The 27,921-nt window shown below is 32.6% G+C and overlaps 1 protein-coding gene across 3 annotated transcripts in view; it reads right to left on the bottom strand.

The window, feature by feature from the left end:
* Window positions 1-2,179: 2,179 nt before the first annotated feature.
* LManII (Lysosomal alpha-mannosidase II) overlaps window positions 2,180-27,921 on the bottom strand; it is a 93,552-nt gene continuing 67,810 nt past the window's right edge. For all 3 annotated transcript variants that reach the window (XM_075360557.1, XM_075360560.1, XM_075360559.1), the window contains exons 10-17: window positions 27,637-27,854; window positions 22,006-22,223; window positions 20,724-20,937; window positions 17,484-17,601; window positions 15,187-15,460; window positions 14,265-14,501; window positions 10,281-10,430; window positions 2,180-2,497 (exon numbers count right to left, since the gene is read on the bottom strand). In XM_075360557.1, coding sequence (XP_075216672.1) covers window positions 2,273-2,497; window positions 10,281-10,430; window positions 14,265-14,501; window positions 15,187-15,460; window positions 17,484-17,601; window positions 20,724-20,937; window positions 22,006-22,223; window positions 27,637-27,854 — 1,654 coding nt within the window. In that variant the 3' untranslated portion in view covers window positions 2,180-2,272. The remainder of the gene's footprint in view (window positions 2,498-10,280; window positions 10,431-14,264; window positions 14,502-15,186; window positions 15,461-17,483; window positions 17,602-20,723; window positions 20,938-22,005; window positions 22,224-27,636; window positions 27,855-27,921) is intronic.

Below are 27,921 nucleotides of genomic sequence, written 5' to 3' on the forward strand. Positions count from 1 at the left end.
GAAAGTTCATTCACGATGAATTTCAGCAGCTGACAAGCTTTTTGTGTGACGGAAATGGATGCTGGTACATACTTTACAGTCAGTGGTATTTTCTATGACAGCAACAACCATTCCAAACCCAAGTTTTACAGAAACAAACAAGCAAGCCATACTTCCAATAAGACTACTAGGACTACACTGAACCGGTCTTTTCAACTGTGCAAAGACAGAATTGCTACCCCCACTCCTTTGCGCAATATTGAGGACTGGAAATTACTTTCTGAATAGCCCTCATAATTCACCTGACATACTTCCAGGAACCTCTAATAAGTAATCATCTACATTCACACTTCCTAGTAGAATCCATTTCATGACACTTGGATGTCCTATGAAGTACAAATACCATACTCTAAGGACATCCTAGGATTCCAAATGATCTAGGAATGCTCTTGGAGTGTGAAATTTGTACTTCACTGGATCTATGGGACATGAAATAAATACTACTGTGAGGTATATGTGTAAGCTAATAGAAATTCCTTGGAGTACCCATGTGAATTACAATTATTAGAATTGAATTATTAATTACTGATTAATTTCAATAATTTATAAACAGTTTTAATAAATTGCTGTATAAGCACACTTATTAATCTAGAACAAAAGAAAATTAACATTGAAGATAATTTTAAATAAAAAAACAGTAAAATAAACTTGGTGCAACACAGTGGTGACAATGGTTGTTAGTAGACTGGATGGAACAGGAATGTTGGCAACAGTTTCTTCAACAATATTGTTATGGCAGGTAAGTTGAAACAAAAAAATTTAAATTATTATGATTCTGCTAGATCATAATGCTTGAAAATATTTAACTAATAAAACTAGGAAAAATTAAATCTCTAAACAATATTAGGAATCAGGGAGTAGAAAAATTTTGTTTACTCATCTTCTAAATTATTACATAAGGATGCAGATTATAAATTACCTTGTTGTTATCTCAAAGATAAAGATATCCTTGAAATAAGAAGAAATATTTCAGGATATTCTCTGAATATCTGAACTGGCTTCCCATATTTTTCTACACTTAGCCAATTAATATTGTAATGCAACAGCATGCTGAGTCCAGTGGAGTCACTACAAAGATTAAGTAAACATTATTATTCTCAGAGAAAACACTCTGGCTAATGTTACTAGTACCTCAGGTGATTTACATATGCCTTACTATCATAAAAGAGAGATTGGAACAATTATTTAAAACTACAAATTGATGAATCCTTTTCATTTGAAAAACGTTTCTGCCCAATTGCTAGTAGAGGAAGAAAAAGTATACATTCGATATATAACAATAACTAATACTCCAACTAATTCTTCAGAAAACTGATATACTATTTTCTTACTCTCCTTCTGTCTAGCTTTACTTCTACACATTATTCTACATATTTTCTACCAGCTGTGATAGTTGTTAATAATAATTAACTTATGTAATTGTTAATATATCATTTGTAAACAGATGAGAGTGTCACCAGCAGAATGCTATCATTCTTTCAAATACTTTTTAGAAAGTTGAAAGCAAACTAGAAGTCTCTAATTTTTCTAGTAAAATATGTGAAAACTACTTTATCATAATGATTTATTAAGTTTTAATAGTGACTATTTTTAATTGTTGGATGATTACTTCACAACCATAAGTGATATATTTATAGTTACTAACCGATCTACTGTATTTGTTACCTAAGTATTTACGACCAAAAATGATACTTTATCTACTTCACAAGACTTTTTACTCTTAGAGATCTTATTTTTATTACTGTAGATGTCCAACAGGTAATTAATTTGTACTAATTACACATACTCATTTATATAATCTCTCTCTCTCTCTCTCTCTCTCTCTCTCTCTCTCTCTCTCTCTCTCTCTCTCTCTCTCTCTCTCTCTCTCTCTCTCTCTCTCTCTGTGTGTGTGTGTGTGTGCGCGCGCGCGTGTGTGTGTGTGCGCGCGCGCGCGTGTGTGTGTGTGTGCGCGCGCGCGCGTGTGTGTGTGTGTGTGTGTGTGTGTGTGTGTGTGTGTGTGAGCATGCATGCTTGTATGTGTGTTTGGGCACATGCAGATGACCTAGAAACAGCATTAATAAAACATAACTATAGAATTTAAAAATATGATTTAAAAAATATAAAAATATGAATATCTAAATAAATGAAAAAATTCTCTACTATGTACAAATATTTATTATAAATTTAATTATTTTTCTACATTAAATAAGAGAAAATCAACTCAAAATTTGTTTTAAAATGATATATTAAATCAATATTGAACCTCAATAATAAATGTTCTAATCTGCATGGGCTGCAAAGTAATTGAACTTATGCTTGGTAAAGAATAAAATAGCCCTGGAAAGTCATTATTTCTTGTTTCATAAACAGAATTTGATTCTGATTTCCACTGCATTCTCTTCAATTCATCTACATACAAATTAGCTCCTAAATTTGTTTCTCGGAGCGATGTAATATTGAATGGGAAAAACAATTTCTGAAAAAAAAGAAATAAAAGTAAATAGTAAATACTTTTTAATAAAGAAATATTTTAATTGTAAAATGTATGAAAAAAAATAAGTGATATAAGAAAAACTTAGCTCCCTAAGTTGCTTTCCTCTGTCATGTGCATACTATTTCTAATTCAGTAAAGAATCACAACAATAACGAAGCTAATAAGGTCTTACCTTCTGGGACAGTTCGCATTACGCGCTGGGGGATCCTTATCAACTGCCAGGGCGATAACCGATGGGGTTGCCCAGGGGGCAGTACTTTCGCTGATACTGTACACTGTATATACAAAAGATATGCCGTTGTCGGAAGGCGTCAACACCGCTTTATACGCCGATAATACGGCATATTACTATACATCCTGAAATATGGATTACGCGGTCGAGAGACTCCAACGGTAGGTGGATTTAATGGAGCCGTAGCTTAATAAGTGGAGAATCAGGGTCAACGGGGAAAAGTCCGTGGCCGTGCTATTCACATGCAAGTGACACGCTCCGGCCAGACAGCTGGAAATCTCAGGGGAAAAATTACACTTTGAGACAAAATTTAAATATGTGTAAGCAGTCCTACCCTTACGCTCATTAGCCAAGATATCTATTGGTTTCACTCCGGCTATAACACAGACTGTCTCCCGCAAGAATGTTCTATAACCGCCTATAACAGCCAGCAAGAAGAGTCGCTAGGCTAAAATGTTGGGCGCAATACCTAAAAGCCATGCGGTGAGCCCAGACAGGCGCAATATACAGCATAATAACTTCGCTGACACCTTTGTAAAGGATACGCATAGTTCGGTAATTCAACCCCTAATCGGGATGAATGACTTTACGGATTCAATAAAAAGCATCAGCGGCCTTTTTTGCTACATACTGTAGATGTTCCTTGAACCGAAAATTCTCATAAAGGATAATACCCAGGTATTTTTGAGTCGTAACGTACCGAACGGGGAGACCAGCCATCCGGACCCGGATTCGTCGGGTAGCAGCCAATCGGCCCTTAAGCAACATCATTGTGGTTTTCTCTGGGCTGAAAATCATCTTATGTTGGTTGGAGACTCCACAGTCGGAGTGTCTCACAAGCACGAGCATTCGGAATTCTACATCGTTACGTGAATCCCCTTCAATCAGTAGCAGCGCCGACACTCGTCAGCATAAGCGCCGACACGACAACCACACGGTAACCTTAAACGCAACATCGAATCGAATGCTAAGATCCAAAGAAGGGGACTCAGAACACTGTCCTGAGAGCATCCTTAAGTTAAGCTCTTACGAACCTCCGAGCCGCTGTCACACAGGGAAACGGTCCGATGGCTGAAATAACTTGAGCGCACTTCTAATTCATTTCGTGTACACTTACGTCTGCATATGAAACAGGGCAGAGGGCCACCATAAGTTGTTAAATGCCCCGGATATGTCCAGTAAGATCCCTAATAAACATTTACAAGGACTAGAGGAAACTATATCCACCACCTTTAGTATGGCATCCTCAGTGTTCTTGCCCGGTCGGAAACCATACTGGTTGTCCATTAGCAAATGATTAGTGCCCAATCTAACATTAATACGCAAATATAGGACCTACTCAAAAACCTTGCCAATCACGGGAAAGAGCGTTAGTGGGTGGTAAGAAGATGTAACAGTAGGATCTTTGTCGCCACCTTTGAACAACACCAAGTCTCCACGCTTCAACACGCCGGAAAATGGCCGGCGAAGAGCAACCTATTATATATTCTAGATAGAGGACCAAGGACTACCGGAAGCGCTCGGACGAGGAGCTTCACTGTGAATCATATCCGGGGGTCTTGTGCCGTGCCATACTAAGATCACGTGTCGCACTTCCGCCTCAGTGATCTCAGAAGATTGTTAGTCGGTCTCGAAACTTCCCGCCTGGCACGCCTTCTTTCTTTTTCCTGTTTAGCCTCCAGTAACTACCGTTTAGATAATACTTCAGAGGATGAATGAGGATGATATGTATGAGTGTAAATGAAGTGTAGTCTTGTACATTCTCAGTTCGACCAATCCTGAGATGTGTGGTTAATTGAAACCCAACCACCAAAGAACACCGGTATCCACGATCTAGCATTCAAATCCATGTAAAAATAACTGGCTTTACTAGGACTTGAACGCTGGAACTCTCGGCTTCCAAATCAGCTGATTTGGGAAGACGCGTTCACCACTAGACCAACCCGGTGGGTTCCCGCCTGGGACGCCGGTGGTATGAAACCTCACCCACCATACTGTCATCCAGGAGTAAATCATTCAGCAAAATATTAAGGACACGGTCCTTATCGATTACCACACCTTCGTGGGTTGACAAGGCTGAGAAGAGGACATCTTTCCTGCGCTTATGTCCAAGGGCTTTATATATAACGCCCCAAGGGCCTCTATTCCTTTTCTCCTAATGAAGGAGCGCTAGGAATTGAAAGAGGACCTAATGCTGTGAAGAGGATGTAAGAGGATGGAGGACCTAATGATGTGAAAGTACCTAGCCCTCGCTCTGCGGTAATCTGCAGTTAGGGCCGCAACCCGATCGTGATCACCCTCTCGTTGTGCAGCCCTTCTGAGTCGGTTTACAGACTGCTTCATTGCTGTCAGATTCCAAGACCAACAACCAGATACCGGTTTCCGGTCAGTGCCTCTAGGAATGGCGGCTTCAGCCGCCGCCACCGCAGAAATAAAACTTTCTGTCAGGACATTTAATGGCAGGCCGTCAAGGTCAGAAGAAAAAAAATCTCCAGTCTGGACTTCAACAAAGTGGAGAATTTCGGTCAGTTCGCCCTCCCATGCAGGATGCGCCCCCGATAAACGGGAAGGTGTCCCTCATGGCCACCGCGCAACTCATCCGCTATTTAAAATAATATCAACCGATGATCGCTAGAACAGTCGTCGACCACAGACCAGTCAAGGACCCTGCCATGGATTTCCCTACCATTGGTGATGTCAATATTTGTACCTGAAAAGGCCCTTCGTCCATTAACCGTACTGACGTAAGTGGCAAACTGGTCTGCAACATTAAACCTCAAAATTGTGCTGATGAAACTGTCAATTAGGCCACCGCCATTATCAGTGATCCCACTGTGCCAGAAAAACGACGTCACCAATAAAACGACGTAACATCGGCACCAATAAAGATTGGACATTACTCACAATACGAAGGATCTTATCCCATCTCGCTACGGTTCCTCAGTGGGATCCCTGTATTGGAAATATGAACTAACAACTGTAAGGTTTTGTCCGCGAATGGCAAGTCTGACCACAACATGATGCGCGTCAGAAACCTGCCGTATAAAGACACTATCAAGCGTCTTCCTGCATAGAATAGCAGAAATACAGGTATGCCCTACACAAAAACTTTTTCAGCTATGAAAACCTGGCAAATCACCCCTAATTACATATGGGTGCTGTAGAAAGACAACATCGAGGCTCCGTCTCTCTACAATCTCACATAACTCAACCTGGACTACATAAGCACTCTGGGCAGTTAGTTGACCGAACCTAACCATCTAAGGAATTCAAGTACAGCGCAACGGCCCTTACGTAACAGACACACTCCCTACTAAAAACTGGATGCTCATGATTCTTGTGCAACTTCTTCACAGTTAGCACAGACCGGAGCCTCGGACCTATGCGAACAATCGTCACGCTTGTGGCCCTCCTCGCCACAATGGGCACACACCAAGGCAAACTTACAAAATTTAGCCCTGTGACCATATCTACAGCACTCGAAACATCTCTGGATATCCACGTACCCTTTTACTCGGAAGAACCCAAAATCGATAAATAGTCTGCCTGCAGACGTAAATTTTTGAAAGAGACCAGAATTTACCTCAAAGACAACGTGATATTTCTAGGTATCATGCCTACCCGTTTTAAAGACAAAATTGCAGTCCCGACAGAAGGCGGCTTCATCCAAATCAGTTTTCTGCTCCCTAATGAGGGGCAAGACATCTTCGTCGGTCAAGTTACGGTCAATATCATAGACTATAATACGGGGCCTACGCGTTCTCTTCGGGTCTATTTTCACATTCAATCGATTAACCACTGTGAAATCTCTAATTGCCTGAATGGTCTCCGTATCATCCGCTACCACAACTAATCCTTTGCCTGCCTCTTTAATGTTTCTGATTTTAAGACCTTTCCAGTCACTAACATCTGTCATGGTCAGAGATGGAGATACCCTGACCTAACAGTATACGAACAAAATGCTTGCTGTATTCCTTCTATTTAGAGATATTAGGCACAAGCCCACAATCGTGACAACTACCCGCAGCGAGCCACGGGCAGCTGGAGATCTCCTGTATTCTCCTGTCACTCTTTGCACCACTTCGCCGCTACTGGATCAAAGATCAACACACAGTTACAGCTTACCGCCCCCGCCCTAAAAGAGTGCGAGCAGAGCTAAGGGTAAAGGTCCCTTTGCTTCTAACAGGGACTTGCGACGAGGAGTCGTTGCCACTCTTTTCGCCGCGATGAGACGAGCGCTCGATCAAATCCTGCGCCAAATCCTACGAATCCTCGTGAAAACGGTATGAATCATCTTAACAATAAGGCTGCAAAACAGTTGTGACAGTTCTCATACAGCAAGATTGTGAAACTGGAAGGGCACACACTCGACCATCAGCTCAAAAATAGCACTGAGAAAGACTTTATACAACGCAAATCTCTGTTTATGAAAAGAGACCAGAGCTCTCTTTTACGCCTACCCGGCATGGTGGGGGCTCTGTTGTGCTCTACGTTCCAGAAAAAGCTGGAGGCCATCCAAAACGTGGCGCCGGGGACGATTTTCGGAGCGCCGTGGTTTGTCAGAAACGCCACACTTCGCTACGACGCGAACATTAAAACCGTATCGAAAATGGGCGTAGCACAGGCGCGCTGACTGTTCGGGATAGCGGCCGTATTCGAGCACAGCCATCTCAGGGACATCTGCCGAGAGGACCCTACACCGCAAGGTGTGAAGAAAAGGCCTCGCGCCTAGTTAGATGAACCACTGTGAAATGGTGGGACGAAGATTTGTGTATGATAAACCAGGCTAGGAGTCTCTACATCGGGTGAGCCAACAGGGAACTCCCACAAATGATTGCGGGCCTTTATTGCAAGGTCATTAAAAAGAGATGTGGGTGTAAAGTCTCATATTGAGCTTAAAGTTGTTACAGTTCATAAATATATAGACATATGGTTTTTTTTTTTTACCAAAATTAAATTAATTTTATTTACTCCATTTCAGTATCATAAATACTACTAAATTATAAAATATAATATAACACCCTTTACTAGTACTTAACAAATAATTAAACATTTAGTTATGTTGTATTTTATTAAATTTAAATGTAAAATAAATACATGCGCCATTATTAATTTAATCTACTCCATTATAATATCCTACAATAGTATATATAGATAAAATCTAATGTCCTGATGAGTGCTTAATAATAATTGAACACATGGTTTTGTTGTATTACGTTTCGAAGGTGTCCTCAACAGGAATAGATAAGATGCTGCTACCTGGCCGCACCCTTTTCATTGTCTACGGTCAAGTTAGTGGAAGTTTTCAGTTAATAAATAAAATAAAATATCTTTTAAACCTTTTATACCATATCCATTGACTTGGTATTATGTTGATCCCAACCTAATTTAGTAGACACTAATACTAACGGAAGTATATTTTACCTGACCAGTGTTAACTACTACTAGTAGTATTATTCAAAATGATGAATTAAATAAATTGTTAACTTTCAAATTTTGGAACAATTAGAGCAATTTTGCCGCGCTTCACACAAAAAAAAATAAATAAAAAAAATAAAAATTTAATAAGTAGGTAGGTTAAAACATGAGAAGTTTGTCATATTGTCCTTAATGAGATCTGTTATATCTTTCTTGCAATACTAAACATTCCTCCTTTTTATGTCCGTCTCAGGTTAACCAGCACAATGACGGTGTCCAGCAATTCCCCCAAACTCTTCCTGGACACACGTATATCCAAACACTAGGGTCCCCACAGAAGGCAAATTCCTGTTTGACCGGACGGACTGAAGGGGAATATTGCCGGAAGTACAAAGTACATACACGTTTAGTATTCCCATATCAGCCCCAGTTAATTGTTTCTCATTGGTCTACGGGATCGGAATGCAAATACAAAATCCGGCCATAAATAAAATAAAACAAATAAAATTTATAACCGCCACAAAATAGATGATAACCTGCCAGATAAAACAGAAAGACATTTCTGTCTTTCAAGCAAGGGACATTTCTCCAGGTTCTGTAGTTAGTAGGGAGAAAACAAACTCCCACTATCCTTGTGTTCTGTTTCGTTGAGATAACACTGAGAATGATGATGTCAGTTCTTTGAATGGATGTTACACTGTGGATACTTTTGAGGTGAAGTACATTAGATTTGAGAGGAGTAAATAAGGCTCCCAAACTACTTAAACGCAAAAGATCTTGTGGACCCAATAATATTCCATCTTATTTAATTATAGAATTTATTCTTTGCCATTCTTACACTATTTTTTAATCTGTTATTGAAGCAGAACAAATCTCTTACTAAATGGAAACTAGCTAGAATTACTCCCATGCATAAATCAGGTGACATTAATGATACCTCAAATTATAGACCAATATCTATAATTAATTGTTGGCAAAGATCTTTGAATTTATCATTCATGGAGTGTTTGACCATTTAAAGTATTGTATTTCAGATTCTCATGGTATATATATGTATATATGTATACCATGTATATATATTGAGTTAAAATGTGGCCTTTTTTATAAACATCAAAATTAAAATAAGCCCTAATATTGTTCAGAAGCTAAGAAACGAATCTAGTTGTGTATGTGAGTCTGCTACTCTTTCAAACAAAAACTACTCAACCGATTGAGCTGAAATTTTGCATGAACACAGGTTTCATACTTGAAAGGAAAACAGAACTACTGCCATTATGAAATGTTTCACCGTTTCAAGATGGCAGCCATTTTAGTTGATGTGATAACCAGATTATGTTCTTTGCTGATATTCAACTTACTATGGCCAAATCATTGGACAAATCAAATTCGCTGCCTCTTTTGATATCTCTTCCTGATCGAAAAAAATAGCTTTAAAGGTATGATGATATAGATGTTGGTGGCTGTCAACCAAGACAGCCGCTGTCATTGCTACTGTGTGTGCAACTTGACATGCTGCGACTGGTTACAGTTATTGACTGAAGAAGATAAAAAATATCCAAAAAATGGGAAACTAACTACAGTCACCTCCTCATGGTGTTTGTTGGATAATGCTAAGGACCATACAAAATACTTTTTTACCCTATGAAGGATGAGTAATCAGCTATAACTACTATTTTTAGGATAAGTCTACTCTGAAACCCGCATACTTCATATCACTCAATGTTTCAAGTTCTTTGATGACCAAATTGTTTCTCTGAAGAAATTATAATACAATGATGACTTTTTAAAAAATTGATCTGGCTTTAATTGTTATTTATCAGTATTATTCTCGCAAGTATGAAAATAATGAACACAGTGAGGATCCAGCGGACTCTTCTACCTTGGCTAGACAGGAAGGGCCTGCGAAGTGAGTCCTGACCAGCTAATCTATCTACTGCAATACAACTGTCTTTCTTAGAGATATTCAAGTTCCCTAATTAATCACTATATAGATGAGATAATTTCTTGATGAACTAACACATTTTTTTACCTGCTTAATATTTACATTAGACATAATAATAAACATTTAAATATTTGTAAACTTCTGTATTAACTTATCATAACAAAATAACTTACACTGAGATCAACTGTTGCAGGGTTTGAGAGAACAGGATCTTCATTTACTTCAAAAATATGTTCGAGTCTAATTAAAATACTCCCTGTTCTCCAGGGTTCAAGAGTTAAAATATGTACGTTTTGTGGCAGTGCTTCTCTCAGTCCTGAATACTAGAAAAAATAAACACAAAATTAACTAAATTCATATGGTTCCAACAGAACTTTTATTGTTTTATTCCTAAAACATTCTTCCCTACAGATAAAATTGCATTGAAGGAAATTCTTAGAAGCAGTTAAAAGATTACGAGATAAATATAAAATATTTTTATATATTATCTTTATTTATCCTTTAATAAATAATGTTTTCAGTATTCCCAGAATCTGAAAATATGTTCACAATTTACAAATCTTATCATTTTGTAATTCATCAAAAATTAAAAGGCAGTTAGTTACAGTTATACGTAATTTCTACCAAGTAAATTTAACTGGAAATCATTACAACAATTTAATAAATAAAAAAAATTGTACCTAATAAACGTTTCTTAACTGAGTATTGTATCTGCATAGTTTACAAAAGAAAGAAAATCATTAATTTATTGATGTACATGACTTTCAACCATTGTTATAGTTATGCTGCATGTAAAACATCATTGTGAAACACTATTTGAAGTTATTTTCTTTGGAAGTAATGACAATCACTATACTGGCAGTCCATTTGGAGAGCAAAAAGTAGACATCATTTCAAAGACAAATGCCAGCTACATTTAATGAGCTTGGTATTCTCAATGAATAGAATATGTGGCTCAATGAAGAAGATAATTAGAAACCATTTCATCTGGATTTTCCCGAATAACTCTATAATGAGATGCTTGTTATCCTTGTGAATTGCTACATTATTTTTGGAACTAACACATCTCTTTTGTTGGATGACTAATCTTGAATGTGAATAATGTCTCCTACAGACAATGTAGAAAATACGAAGAACAAAATATTATGTATAAAGACTTTATTTTGTTATTTTTCTTATACATATATATGTTATATAAGAAATACAACACGCAGATCATACAAAGATGAATAAAATTATGACAGTGAATGAACATTATGTAAATTCTACTTTCCAGTTTGTTGATAGTGGTTTGTGATATAAATATACTAATTAGTAGGCTTCTTTAATAAATATGCTTAAAGGTGGGTTATAAATGAAAAAAAAATTACACATGTTCAGATAATTTTGTTGAAGTCATCAAGACTGCTCTTTTTACCACAATATTGATAGTGAAGATTTGTACAGTGCATTCTAAAGGTGTACTAGTGCATACACCTGTCAATCACTAGTACAATAATACATAACATCGACTTAACTTACAGTAGTTTTAGAAATGGTTCCAGTGTACATTCAGACATGTCTATCATGTCTATAAGTATTTATTCTTGAAAATTCTCACAAGTTAGTCATATGGAATGTTCATGGTGAAATCACTAACAGCAATTTGAATTTCTTGGAGGCTGTGGAGGTTTCTTTGATAAACTTTACTTTTTGCATAACCCTCTTAAATAAAAATTCAGTGGGCTTAAATTCAGAAAACAAAGGGCTACAAGCCCTTTATTAATGATTCTACACTGAAAAAATTATTTCATTAACTGCATAACATTTTATTTAACTTCATTAACTGCCTGGCTGTATGCATGGTTGCGCCGTCTTGATGAATCCCAAGCATTATTAATTTCACCTCGGATAGCTCTCCAATGAACTAGTGATTGATTTCACAGTAACGAGCTGAATTTATTGTTTCTGCAAAGAATATTGGTTGAATATTCTTCTCTTGGATATTGCAATCCATACCCCAGTCTTCTATATCACGTAGAAGAATTCGATGTAAGACATGTAGGTTGTTAGCAGACTATAAATGAAAATTCTGTGAGTGCAAATTTCCTGATAAATAAGACCACACCTCATCACTATAGAAAGCAGTCTAAAATATCATCTGAATTATCTACTAGAAAATGTTGAAAATACTCATTCAAAGTATTGAATTCAATTTCCAATAACTTAGCTAATAACTTTTGAACTGCTTTCATTTTATATGGAATGAGACTGAGTTTCTTATAAACTGCCTTGGTGCAGTTGCAACACTGATGTTTTTCTGATGGACTAACTTTCTCACAGACTTGTTTGGCTATGTTGCATAGCAGCTGATATACATATATTATTGTTTTTCTTTATGTTTTACCACTACATTCATAGTCCTTTACTGATCCCTAAATTTCTCAATTAGGGCTTTTACACTACATCAATTAGAAACTAGTGTACCTGGAAATATAACAGAAAACTAGTCTTTCACTGTCTGTGTGTACTCACCATGCTAACGGAAGGCATATTCAACATGAAATATTCACTATTCTAAAATTAACACCATTCAGAATGCATAAGGAAAGACATGGTCTCAATTGTTCAAAGGCAAAAAACACACAATGAACAACAAAAACCAGACAGATCTTATCATCTCAAGATCATCAGCTTGACTGGCTAGAGGAAAACCTACATTCAGCAGGACTACCAACCTTTACAAAAAAACATTACTCACATTGCATGAAATTCAATTCCTCAATATATATTTGTATTTATATAGGTGTATTGTTACTATTAGAACAACTGTATAAAGTATTTTTCAATTATTGAATAACTCTGTTATGCACTGCAGCTAAAAGTTTAGAATTACCTACAAGGTTTGCTTTAAAAACTTACTTTCTATAAGTAGACTCAAAAAGTATTTTTATTTGCATATAAGTGGTAATTTATATGCATTTTTTAAAATTTTATGTATTTTTTTTTGTGCTGCACTGTATTACATAACCTAAAACAGCGAGCCAAATTCTTCCAAAATTCTTGACCAGAGTAGAAGAATATTAAATGATGTGGTTGATTCCAAATATTTTTAGTGAAGATGATTTTTAATTAATAATTTATGTAGAAAAACAAAACAGAAGTGATCTAGATGATGCTGATATGTTTACTTGGAGGGACTTTTTATCATGGCCATATGGAGCACTAAGTCCAAAGTATATTCATGCTCATAAAATTATTAAAATTTAATTTTAGATGTAATTGACTAATTTTTCTTAGTTTCTTGAAAAATGTGTTTGCAGCATATATGAAAATCTACCTAAGTTCTGAGTTATGTTGTACAAAGCTGCAAAAAATCAATATTTTTTGACAGATTTTTTTTAATGACAGTAAAGAAAATTTTCTTAAGTTCTATTTTTTAGTAAAAAAAAAAAAATACAAACATTAAATGTATATTAGTATTCTATTAATTGTTCTGTATTAGATAATTATTTGTTGCAATTTTCAGATGAAAATTAAATTAAGGAATAATTTAAAATGATAATCTAATTAGGCAATATTTTGAAACAATTCATTTTTCTTAAAAATATCTTCACTGTTTTGGAGTGGATTCTGAAGTGTGAAGTGGTCCTACCATCAAAAGGTTATGTCTTGCACTTCTTGTATGGTATCTCAAGGGAACCATAGTTGGTGTCTAAGCAAAATCATTCAAGAAATATATTTGGGTGAAGCACAGAATGTGAGAAGTGTAGTATAAAATTCATAAAGAGTATATTACAATTTATTGATACTATTTCTGCAATGAGAAAAAAAGACACTGCTGTAAAGCTCAAAACAATCTGGTTTAGAATGATACTGATTTGCTTCTCTTATTCACTTATAAAGTTCACCTGAATTGTCTACTTGTTACACATGAGTTTCTACTTTTAGTGTAATTTATAAAATATTTATCTTGATTAAAAATCATATGCAAATGAAAACATAGTGAAACAGTGTGAAAAAGTTATATGAATATTTTTGAACTGTAATGTATATAAGTTTAAAACTTTAACATGCATGATAATACGTTTTAACTTTACTAATCATTTACCTGTTCAAATACAGTGATAAGATGTATTATGATAATAATAACAATAATAATAAAAATAGCAACTTACTTCCATATTGTATGTGTTTTTATATTCATCAAATGAAATTGATGGTGTTGGAGTAAAGAATGTCCAAATATCTAGAAGCTTTTGTTGAGCAAGTAATCTTTCATATGCATTCTGATTCTTTACACTTCCAGCAGTTAAATAATGAGTACCTCTAACGACTAAACCTTTACCAAAAGCTGTCTCATTTAAAGCTTCACCAACACCAAATGCATCATCATGAAGAAGTCTTCTATGAATCTACAAAAATAATAATTAGAAGTATTACATAAAACTGTAATATATCTTAGTATATCATACCTGTTGAAACAACAAGATGTTATGTTATAAAAACAACATACCTTTTGTTTTTACAAGTTGTTTCATTTTCAGTTTTACTGTAGTGATACACCTCACACAAACAAAATGACACCTTAGTTTTAAAAATCTGACAATAAACAAACAAGGTTATTGCAAAAAGTAGCAATATGGCAGCAATTAGTTGTAAAATAGCTGAATTCATTTTACTTTGGAGTACTGAAGTAAATAAAACAAATCTAAGTAACTTTTAGATGTTATTATAAACTATGTTTGATGATGAATGATAATGGATCATGTTTCCAATGTACTATGTTGCTTGCTGTTTAGAACAGGCCACTAATTTGGCAGGGAATAAAACAGAATTAATCCTCATATGGCTCCATCTAAAAGATACCGTATCTAAAATTACTCATTGTCTCACTGTATTTATCATTGAAACAGTAAATTATGCTTTTTATTCTTATGCTTTAAACCTTTATTAATCCTTAAACCCTTTAAAACCTTATTATACTTAATTTTTAGTTCTAATACTCATATTATTTTTTTCTTATATGTATTACAATTTTTAAAATTTCTTTATTAGATGTTATAATTACACAATAATAAACTGGTGTGTGCATCCTACCATTAATTCAATCTGACCATCAATTAGGCTGCTTCCTCCTTGAGCACGATCAGTTAACACAGATAATTGAATTAAATCATCTTTTATTGTAATTTTACTAGTAACTGGATAATAGTTTCCAGCAATAGGTTCTTCTAATACTAAACCCCATGTTGGACGGTAATTTCTAATACGTTCCATCATTTCTCGACCATTTGAATCAGTATAGAAAACATGTTTAGAATTTACAGTTGTAGTTGTATAACGAGAAATTATTTCTTTTCCAATGCCATCACTGAAACAAACATTTAAATCAATTATAGTTAAAATATGGCCTAGTTAATTGTATAGTTAACACACCTAATGTGAAATAATACTATTATTTGTGAACTAGTAATCAAAATTGGAAAGATTTTATTGGTGATTGTATACTACTACTACTACTACTACTACTACTACTACTACTACTACTACTACTACTACTATAAATTTCACTCAGTTATGTTAAGAGTCACTTTGTTGGGATCCTTTTGTTACCATCTCTCTACCATTTGAATGTCCAGTGATTATTTTCAATTTGTTTTATTGTATTACTTAAGGTAAACATTTTAAAGTAGTGTCTATTATTATGTAATTTATTTCCTTAGATTTTGACAATCTGTTTCAGTAATTTCTCAGTCCTTTTTTAATTTAATATTTTTAATTCATTATTTAAATGCTACTTAAAAATCTTAAGAAATTGCAGGCATTGATTTTTGCAACAAGATGAACTCGTCACTTTTAAAGACTTCATTATTTTTCACTAAAAAATAAATAAATTTTTTACTAAATATTGTGAGTTACTGTTTACATACAGAGAACAAAAAAAAATGTTCTTTTAAATATAGAAGAAACACAAGAAGAAATAAAATTATAAAAATAAAACGGGTAGAATTAAATTAATTAATTAATTACAAAAATATCAAAACACTCTTTACTTATAAATTTTCTAAGTATTTTTAATGAGAAATGCTGTTATGAACTAAATATTCCCTAAATAAGTTTGATTTTTATGATTTTTAAAAAAGTACACAAACAGCACTTGGGTTTTAATGTACAAATCATAACATTAAGGAAAGGAATAGAATGAATAATTTCACTCAAGTAGTTCTAGACATATACTATGATCCTCAACCATATTTGTCACTATCATTAAAAAGTAGACTTTTTAAACTGTAACTGATAGATTACAATAATGATTATTAGGACATCTCAGCTCTGTTTCTTTAAACTGATATTGGCCAAAGGATTTCTTTATAATGTTACAGTACTGGGCCTTGTAAAACCATAAAAACTGCTATCATAAATTTTCCAAATTAATAATATAATTGATTTTTTAATTTTTCTTGTACACCTTTAGATCACAAGAGATCTGATTATTAAATGCTGCTCTTCTTTGGTACAAACAAAATATGGAGCAGTCATGATTGTTAAAATAGTACTGACTTTCAAACTTCAAATCTATATAGGAGTGTTACGTCAGAAACAACGCATAGAATCTGTGTTTGAAAATGGCAGTGCTACCAACAAAGAAGCAAATGTAAATTCATTGCAGATAATAATTGACTTACACTCTCATGTTATATATATATATATATATATATGTGTCTGTGTGTTTGAATCACATTAAGATATAATTACTTATATGCAATATACATAGACACAACTCTCTCATAATGATTTGAGGCAATATTTAAGGTTGTTGCCCACAGAAAGGAAACACAAATTATTTAAGATTTATACTTTACACATGGAATACTTTATGTTCCACTCGTTCTTATGAATATAGTACTACATCTGAAGTATAGATGGCACCATTTTGAGCTATTTTCTCTAAGAGTAATGATAATTATACAGTCATTCCCTGGCTACAATTACCAGCCAAGCTGAATACCATCTGCATTTTTAAAGACATAGAGTTACGGCTGTTGTGTATCTTATACCATCCTAACTGGAACATTCTGCTGTTTCCAAAAATAGTAGCCTGTAATGTCTTCATGTTTAAATGATGGATTAAACCCATACTTGATGATAATACATCATAACAAAAAAAAACAAAATATGTTTTTGTTTTTCACAAAATTTATTTAAAAAATGACAGCCATTTTGGTTCACAGTAACTTTCTCAAATGTTACATACAGTATATCTAGATTATTCTATTTTTTAGAATAAATAAATTTTGTGGAAATCAAAAAACATATTCTGTTTTCATTTTCTTTATGTTCTTAATGTTTGCTTCCTATGATAAAATAGTTTGAACCTAATTAAAATAAATTACCCTATTGGTATTGGACCAATTATCCAGTTGAATTCAACATGACCTTCATTTTTATACACACGAATTATCTGAGTAACCCAGTCAGAAAATGTCTGATGTATTTCATCCACGAGCGGACCTAGATTAATAAAAATGAAAAGTGTTAGTGCCAGCAAGAAATCTATTTAAGTTAAATAATCTATTTATTGGGTATTGTAATCACTTATCCCATTATTGTAATTAAAACCTTTAAATGCCTAAAGGTACCATAATCCAGCATTTGAATTGAATAAAATAACAAAGAGGGTAAGTTAACTTACATTAAGTAACTTTTCCACTCTTTGTAGTAAAAATAATCCATGAGATTTTGTGAAATGATGTAAACAACTACTATGTAGTTGTTGAATACTGAATTTTTAAGTTCTTCTTTTGTACCATTTGTGTTTAAGGGTTGAAGAAAACATTTTGTTCAAATTTACAAATTTAATTATAAATTTGATTTGTAACAAGAATGTACTAATGACCATCTGAAGGTTCTTCTATTGCATGATACTTCTGTTTAACATTTTCAAATAATAAATTAGAAACATAAAACTAATTTTTCCATTTTTATCATCTTAAGAGTGATTTAAAGAGAAATCTTGTAAAAGCTTTTGTAGTAATAACTACAAACATTTAGTTATTTTATTAGTAATAGTGAAAATATTGCTTCATTTAATACTTAGTTAAAATGCGCCACATTTTAACTAAAATTAAAAACATATGTTATGTTTTTAATAAATTTCAAAATTCGTACATTTTTATTTAATTCTGTGAATTTTATTAGAATCATTTTACTCAGAATCAAATTAAGTTTTGTTTGAAACTTTTTGTTTATTACCAATTAACAAAATTATTTTTCACCAAACATTAAATAGTGTGTTTTTCAACCCAAATCTTTTGGATTTTATCCAGGATTTCTCAAAAATTACTAAAAATACAGTTCTGGGACCTAGTTTCTTCAATTTGGCAGGTCAAATTTCATAGAAAACCACTACATTTAGCCTTGAATTTGAGTCCGAAGAATTACAATCAGGCTTAATTTTACAGAAGTGGCAAATATCAAGAAATCAGGGCGGTCTTTCACCAGGCAAGACTTTCTAACGAAGCTTTTTCAAACCTGTTCGTATTAACTTTCTATTCTTTTTTCATCAGTATAGAACATCCTGAAAGTTTGTTATCTTACTGAATCATCATGCATATGTTATATATAAATGTGAAAGTTTGGGTCTGTCTGTTTGCAACATCACTCAAGAACCAGCAGATTGCTTTCAAATTTTCAGGATAAATTCATGTCATTCTAGGGTAGGTTTTAAATCATAAAGTGAAGCCTTGCCACATTGGAGGTTACGATATTAATCAAAGAAACAAGAACTAATCCTTTTACACCATTATATTTCTGTCACCATGGCAACAGAAATACAATGAAGTAAAATGATTCATTTTTTTTTTATTTAATGAATATCTGAGTAATAGCTAATATTTTCACAATCTTAAGGATAACAAATGCATCGGAGGTCCTGGGGCGGAGCTCCCTGGCTAGACAGTCAGGCAAGCATAGAGAGAGCTGACGGGATGGATAATACATGTAAAATAATACATGTAATGTTTGTTAAAAAAATCTGCATATCAAATACATAAATAACATTTAATGTATATAAGATATTGTTACAAGACTGATATAGCGGACCTGAGTAACAGATATATATTTATATATATACACATACATAACTGTAACTATATTTCACATTACAGTCCATTAACCAGTTTATTGTTATCTTTAAAAAAACTCTTGAGCACACACACACATATATATATATATATATATATATATATATATATATATATATATGTGATTACTTTTACATAAGAAATTACATTTTAAGTGAATGATATTTTCATACTCCTCATACCTCAAAATATGAAGGAAATTTAATTACAGCTCCCCAATCACACTGTTCGACTAAAAGTGGTGCCATATTTTTCTTCAAAAAAAAGGTAAAAAGTTAAAATTAACTTAAAAACAGGATTAACTTAAGTAATAATTACCCAGATGCTACTTTAAACATTAAATGTAAATTTTTCTAGAAACTAACTCCAGGAAAGTTATATGTATCTACAAAATAATATATGTTCAAATACTAGTTAAAGAGTATTTTTTAAGGGTTTAATGGAGATTTCAGTCTTTAGGTGATTGAAGCTTGTCATGCAAATGCAAACCAGTGTAAAGTGGTGTATTTTCAAATGCATGTGCGATAAGGCCCTTTTATGTTTCAACCATCTGCTAAAAGGCAGATATAAGGGGATGCGTATTAATAGGGAGGAGTTTTAGTTAGTGAGTGCCCAAAACTACCTTCTGTTCGGGCAGACAGTGGCTGGCAGAACTTAACCCGACTCCAAAAAAAAGTTTCAATTAAATAAATTATCTAAAAATCTAAAAGACTTTGTATAATTTTATACAAAGTAAAGCTCCTCTGATCATAGTTTCCCTTAATCCTTCCAAGGAACATCTTTTTTGTTATTCATAGAATAGCAAATGTATATTCCCAAAATAATCTAAAATAAATAATTATTGTATAATCTGAGTAAAGTATTTATTTTTCGTTGTAATAGGTCCTGTACAAAAAAAAATGTTTAACCATAATTTTTATATTTTTAAACTTAGGAATTTCAGAGCAGGTGAGTTCTAAGAATCTGAAGATTAAATTTGAACAGCAAAACCTTCCAGGTATAGAAACTATATGAATATTATCATTTATTTCCTTTTTCAAGCACTACAGGCTAACCATTCAGTTGCATCTACTAATGAGAGATGGATTTTTTAGTACATGAAAAAATGCCAAACCTGACTAGAATTAAAACCTAGAATCTGCTGGGTGAAAGGCAGAGATGCTACCATTCATGTCATAGAGATCAGCAATTATGTATTCTAATGCTAAATTAAACTTATAGATTCCATTGAGTTGCATAAATAAATCTCTCTGTGCTTTTACTGAACATTTTCCTCTATGTAGCAGGACATTTATAACCGTAACCACAGAGTAAATAATTATTCAGTGCAGAAGAAAAGATGTATGTTATTAAAAATATAAACACATTCTTTTAATTCATCTTTTTTCATGTACCACTTTTTACTTATTTCAATAAAACATTTAATCTTAATCTGTGATTAATCATGATTAAATAAAATTAAAAATTAAAAATTATTGAACAGTAGTCCACCTTTATATGTTGTCATTTTAACTGCACTTCCAACTGGTTCTGAGCCATTTGGTCTAAAAATATATGCCCCTGAAGAACGATTAGCAAAAATTTCATTATTTCCAACAGCTCCTTTATAGTAGTAAAAATTCTGGTTTAAATGAAACTGAGTTGTCTTATTTATAGTGAGAATTAAAGTATTTTCATCGTTATTAACCATAAAACTTAAACGATTCTGAAAAGAAAGTATACATGTAATTATAGTTTGAATAAAAAATTAATAACATTACCAATGTTTTCAATAAAAATGATAATATTGCATCACAATAATGTGAAAACAATAAAATAACTTTTATGTCACAATGTGAGATTAAGTATATTAAGTATAGTGAGAGTGAGATTAAGTATATTCTGACATATGAAATAACATCTAATGAGATTACTTGTATTCGTATTAAAAAAAAACCATCGGAAATTTCAGAATTTTTTATTTTTTGTATTTTATTTATTTAATTTTATATTTTAACTTGTTTGTACTTATTCTATAAGGTCGGCTCAACATAATTTAAAAACGAAGCTTCACAGTAAGAGCTATATAAGTTGTACTGCAATAAGCTGTAGATCACCATTTAGAAGCGCATGAGAATAAATAAGAACACAATAGAAATATCATACTTTGTACTTTGGTACTATGGAAATACCACACTTCTTTTGAAAAATTCTTTGAAATGATTATTATTATTGCTTGGTTGCACCCAAAAATTCTGAGAAAAACAGTTCTTTTAAGAGGGTAAAAAAAGTATTCTTTAGATTCTATAAATTTATTTTTCAGGAAATATTTCTATGTTAAAATTAAAGAGTAAATAATTTTTTTTATCATATGATAATCTATCACTTGTAGATATTAAACAATAGACAGATGTCATAATCACTTTTTTAATCTTAACCAAGATGAAGGCATATCTGTAAGTTTTATTAAAGTTAATTTAGCTCTTCTTGAGCCACAAAAAATTGAAACTAAAAGGAATTGAAATCCTGTTTATATTCTGTAGTGATAAAAACATAAAAATATTAAAAAAAAAAACAAAATACTAAATCCAAACACAACATTTTTATCTTACTGGCAAAGATTTGGGTAAGAAGTAACCAAGGTCACTGTTCCATATCAGTAGCTGAACGTTCCATTTTTGGAGTCATCAACCATTGTCTATATTGTACCACATACTTCACTCGTAATCAATCGCTGTATTAAAATACACACAGATAACAATAAGAAATACATAATTTAAAGAATAAGTCTTACCGGGTTTCCAATTTTTATTTTTTTTTCTTCTAATGAATGAGACATGTAAGATCTATTCATAGAAACATTATTAGATACATAAATATAATACGAACGAAATCCAAGAGGAGGTAAGTTATTTGCCCTAAATACAAGCTCAAACTGTGCTTCACTAAATCTTCCTGGTATATTTTGTACAGCCTCAGGTACAGGAACTACCTGGGAAACTTGTTCTTTTCCTGTTGACAGAATTAAATTCATATACAATATCAAATTTGTATGCTTATTCTCAGTTTATTTCATAAATAAACACATTTATAAAAAAATTACCATGATTACAGGGTCTGTAAACTGATTAGTTCAGCCATAACATAGATAATAATGTAATATTTGTATAAATGTGCATATATATATATATATTTGTAGGCACATTAAAGTAAATAAATTAGTAGTAAGTACAAAGAAATAAAATGTTACAGGCACATTATATTCTTACAAATTTAACTGAAATAGAAAAAAAATCCTACTGAAAATCATTTCTAAATCCTAAATTATATTTTAATTTAATTAGCATTAATTTCAACTTCTAAAGTAAATTTTGGTTTTAGAAACCTGACTCATGTACTGTAAATATTTCATATACATATATATATATATATATATATATATATAAGAGGTATGATAAAAAAAATAACAAGAATTTTAATTTTTGTAAACAGAATTTATTTATTGTTCTATACTGATATTGCCCCCTTCAATGGAATCAATCAGCAACACTTATGCCAGTGCATTTTCTTCCAATCCTCAAAACATTTATGGAAAGCATTTTTGATATAGCCTTAAGTTTGCTTAGCTATTTTTTCTTTATTTTACCTATCGTTGCAAACTGTTTTTCTTTTAATGTTTTCTTAATCAGTGGGAATAAGAAAAAGTCACAAGCACAATGTACGTGTAATTTGGAGGCTAACATCAATATGATGTTGTTTTTTCCAAAATAATCATGCATTAATAGGTGATGCAAACTCAAGAATTGTTTATTACACTGGGGTCATTTTTTCCAGATTGGCTCATATAAATGGTCCAAAACTAGTAAGTAGTAGTTTGTTGACCATACAACCTTTATACCCCTCCCTACACACACACACACACACACACACACACACACACACACACACACACACGCACACGCACACGCACACACACACACGCACACAAACACACACACACACACACGCACACACACACACACACACACACACACACACACACACACACACACACACACACACACACACACACACACACAAATATTCATAATGAATAATGCCATTGTAAGCCGAAAAAACAGTAAGGCAAACCTTAACGTTCAATCAAACTGGACTCTGCAAGCTTTTTGTAACAAAAGAATTAGTTAAAAATTTAATGCAAATCCTTTGTTCTATAATTTTCAAACAAAATAAAATACCATCTGTAATAAGTATGGCCTACGTACTTGGCTGTCAAATTTGAATTATGCTTCTACTACAGCTGAAACTATTGATATTCATTAGACAGAGTTACCATGACACGAGAAAAACACAACCTCAGTTGAAAAGGTCATAGTAAAGTCATAGTAAAAATATTCTTGTTATTTTTTATTATCACCTTGTTAATACGTTTTTGTTTTTATTTGGAATTACTTAGATTTTCTGCAAAACCTTTTTGTTCTTTGATCACATAATGAAATGTGATAACAAATTTTTAATATAATTAAAAATAAAAATATATTGAACTATTTTTTAAAAGCAACTTTTTGAAACTGATCATATGGATTTCCTCATAAGTAGAATTAATGGCATTATTATTAATCACTCGCCAAACCTAAAAGAAAATAAGTTAACTTTTAAAATTAATGTAAAATATTCTCAAGAACTTAAATAATTGTCTTCAAATCTAAACAACATTTAGACATCTTAATTTAGCATTAAAATATAATTTTTGTGAATGTTGCATTGCTTAATGTGCAAACTTTGGTTTAATAACAATTATACTGAAAAAAAGTAATAAAATATATAGTACTGAATCACTAACTACTCATACTTATAGGCAACTTGCTATATAGAATATAGAAAAGATAAAAAAACAAATCAGAAAATACATAGTGCTAAAAGACATAAAATAACTATAACACAAGGTACTTCCTCTATGAATCATGAGATACTGAGGGGCTTGAGTGCTTAGTGATACAGAGTAGCTGGACAGAAGGTGCAACCATATCAGAGAGGTATCTATTGAGAGCCAGAATGGTTCCTAAAAGAGGGCAGCAGCTCTTTCAGTGTTAAGGGCGTAGGTCAGGAGGACTTAAACGACCATATCAACATCATTCAATCTTCTGAGTACTGCGCAGCTGAAAGCAATGGAAAACTACAGCTGCTTTTTTCCAAGAAAATGTAAATCTCTGCATTTTCATATAACAAAGATGGAGGCACCTTCCTTGGTAAAATATTCTGGAAGTCCCACGTTAAATATTTGAACTAGTCCCTCGTTCGGATCTCCAGGTGGGGGACAACTAAGGAAGGGGTCATCAGAAAATTAAAAAAATTAACATTTTATGAGTCGGAGAATGGAATGTTAAAAGTCTAAAAAAGGTTGGTAGGTTAAAAAATTTAAAGAGGGAAATGAATAGATTAAATGTAGATGGAGTAGGAATTAGTGAGGTTCAGTGGGAAGAGGAAAACAACTTTTGGTCAGGTGATTTTATAATAATTAGCACAGCTTCAAATAAAGGGCAGGCAGGAGTATGTTTCATAGCGAACAAGAAGATAGGGAAGAGAGTAAAGTATTTCAAAATGCATATCGACAGAATCACTGTAATAAAGATAAAATCAAAACCCAAGGTGACAACGACTGTTAACAACTATATGCCTACAAGTACGCATGATGATAATGATGAGGTAGAGTTTGTATACAAAGAAACATATAAAAGGGGGATGAAAATTTAATAATAGTTGGAGATTGGAATGCGAGCATTAGAAAAGGTAAAGAAAGGAAATATTGTGGGTGAATATGGGCTGGGGAAAAGGAGTGAAAGAGGGGACAGACTTATAGAGTTTTGTACGAAGAATAATTTAGTAACTGCCAACACCCAGTTTAAAAATCATAATAGAAGAATATACACATGGAAAAATGAAATTGACAATTAAGAAACAGTACAAACAGGATGTGCAAATTAGTGAAAGAAAGTTGGATTAAAGAAAAGTGTTCAGAAGTGGAAAGAGAAATGAACATTGGTAAACTAGATGGAGAATACAGGAAACTTAAGGAAAATTTTGTGGTACATAAATTAAAATCTGATAATGTGTTAAACAAAGATGGTGCACCGATTTATAATATGAAAGGAAAGGTTGATAGATGGGTGGAATATATTGAAGAGTTATATGGAGGAAATGAATTAGAAAATGGTGTTATAGAGGAAGAAGAGGAAGTCGAAGAGGATGAAAGGGGAGAAGCAATACTGAAATCTTAATTTAAGAGAGCATTAAAAGATTTGAATGGCAGAAAGCTTCCTGGAATATATGAAATATCTGTAGAATTACGGCGTAGTGCAGGTGAGAAAGCGATTAATAGATTATACGTAAATACGTATACACGTAAATATTACGTGTGTAATATTTACAAAAATGGGAAAGTTCTGTCTGACTTAAAAAGAGTGTTATAGTCATGATACCAAAGAAAGCAGGAGCAGATAAATGTGAAGAATACAGAACAATTAGCTTAAATAGTCATACATCAAAAATCTTAACTAGAACTCTGTACAGAATAATTGAGAGTAGTGGAAGAAGTGTTAGGAGAAAACCAATTTGGTTGCAGGAAAAGTATAGGGACAAGGGAAGCAATTTTAGCGCTTAGATTAATAGTAGAAGGAAGATTAAAGAAAAACAAACCAACATACTTGGCTTTTAAAGACCTAGAAAAGGCATTTGATAATGTAGATTGGAATAAAATGTTCAGCATTTTAAAAAAATTAGGGTTCAAATACAGAGATAGAAGAACAGTTGCTAACATTTATAGGAACCAAACAGCAAAAGTAATAATTGAAGAACATAAGACAGAAGCTGTAATAAAAAGGGAGTTCCACAAGGATGTTCCCAATCCCTGTTACTTTTTAAAATTTACGTAGACTAGCAGTTAATGATGTTAAAGAGCAATTTAGATCCAAAGTAACAGTACAAAGTAAAAAGATAAAGATGATACGATTTACTACTGATATAGTAATTCTAGCTGAGAATAAAAAAGAATTAGAAGAAACAATGAATGGCATGGATGAAGTCCTACACAAGAACTACCACATGAAAATAAACAAGAACAAAAAGAAAGTAATGAAATGTAGTAAAAATAATAAAGATTGACCACTGAATTTAAAATAGGAAAAGAAAAGATTGTGGAGATAGAAGAATTTTGTTATTTGGGAAGTAGAATTACTAAAGATGGATGAAGCAGAAGCGATATAAAATGCTGAATAGCACAGGTGAAACGAGCTTTCAGTCAGAAATATAATTTGTTTACATCAAAAATTAATTTAAAAGTCAGGAAAACATTTTTGAAAGAATATTTTTGGATCGTATCTTTATATGGAAGTGAAACCTGGATGATCAGAGTACCTGAGAAGAAAGGATTAGAAACTTTTAAAATGTGGTGCTATAGGAGAATGTTAGAAATCAGATGGGTGGATAAAGTGACAAATGAAAAGATGTTGTGGCAAATTGATGAAGAAAGAAGCATTTTGAAAAATATAGTTACAAGAAGAGACAGACTTATGGGCCATATATTAAGGCATCCTAAAATAGTCACTTTAATATTGGAGGAACAGGTAGAAGGAAAAAATTGTGTAGGCAGACAACGTTTGGAATATGTATAACAAATTGTTAGGGATCTAGGATGTAGGAGGTATACCAAAATGAAACAACTAGGACTAGATAGGGACTCTTGGAGAACTGCATCAAACCAGTCAAATGACTGAAGACAAAAAAAAATAATACAAGATTACCAAGATTTACATGAAAAAAGAATTCTTGTTAATCTCCAAAACTACAAGAAAAATATCCAAGACTGTACAGTAAAAAATAAAAACAAATAAAAAAACAACACTGATAAACTAACAATTTTGAAGCATATAAATAAAACTGTAGTAACTTACCTTTAAAAATATATTACTTGCCTATAAAACTATAGTTTATAAAATCTCTATTAAACTATTGGTACACTGAGAATAGTTAACCCAACTGAATTTAATATCTTTATACAAAATTAATCTAATTAAATTATGCTAAATATAATGCAATCTATTTTCTAAACATAATTTCATTGTACGAAATAGTAAAATTTCAGTGTAAGAACCACATAGCAATCAATCTCTTGCAGTCTGTGATTTATTCACAGAATTAAAATAACTTTACAAAAAAAAAAATACAGTAATATTTTTTGTACTCATATATAAATCTACACCTAAAACCATAAAAAAAATAAATAAATAAATAAATAAGTAGAATCATTCAAATTAGTGATTTGTAAAGCAAACATCAGTATAAAAGCATACAGACACACTGATCTACATATAAAAAGTAAATTATTTTTGTGGAAAGATGATTATTACAAAAGAAACGAAAAACTTACCCATAGGGCACAAAATTATGTAATTTGGTTTAGACCCAGGTACAGGAATTCTTACATTCTTAGTTACAGGATAACTTAGAGGATTATACAGTGTTACTACAAATGAATCATAAGTATCCGTTATTTCACACTGGCTTATGTTTAGTAATGGGCAGGTTTCTATAGCAAATGTTTGTTTTGTCACCTTTGGAGCTTCTTGCTGTTTTTCAATTAATTTCCTGTAACAACAGAAAAAATTCTATTAGTATCTGAAAATTATTTTTTCTTTTTGAACAATTCTGAGAA

Source organism: Lycorma delicatula, chromosome 3 (genome assembly GCF_047948215.1).
Source record: "Lycorma delicatula isolate Av1 chromosome 3, ASM4794821v1, whole genome shotgun sequence".
In the NCBI taxonomy this organism is placed as follows: domain Eukaryota; kingdom Metazoa; phylum Arthropoda; class Insecta; order Hemiptera; family Fulgoridae; genus Lycorma; species Lycorma delicatula.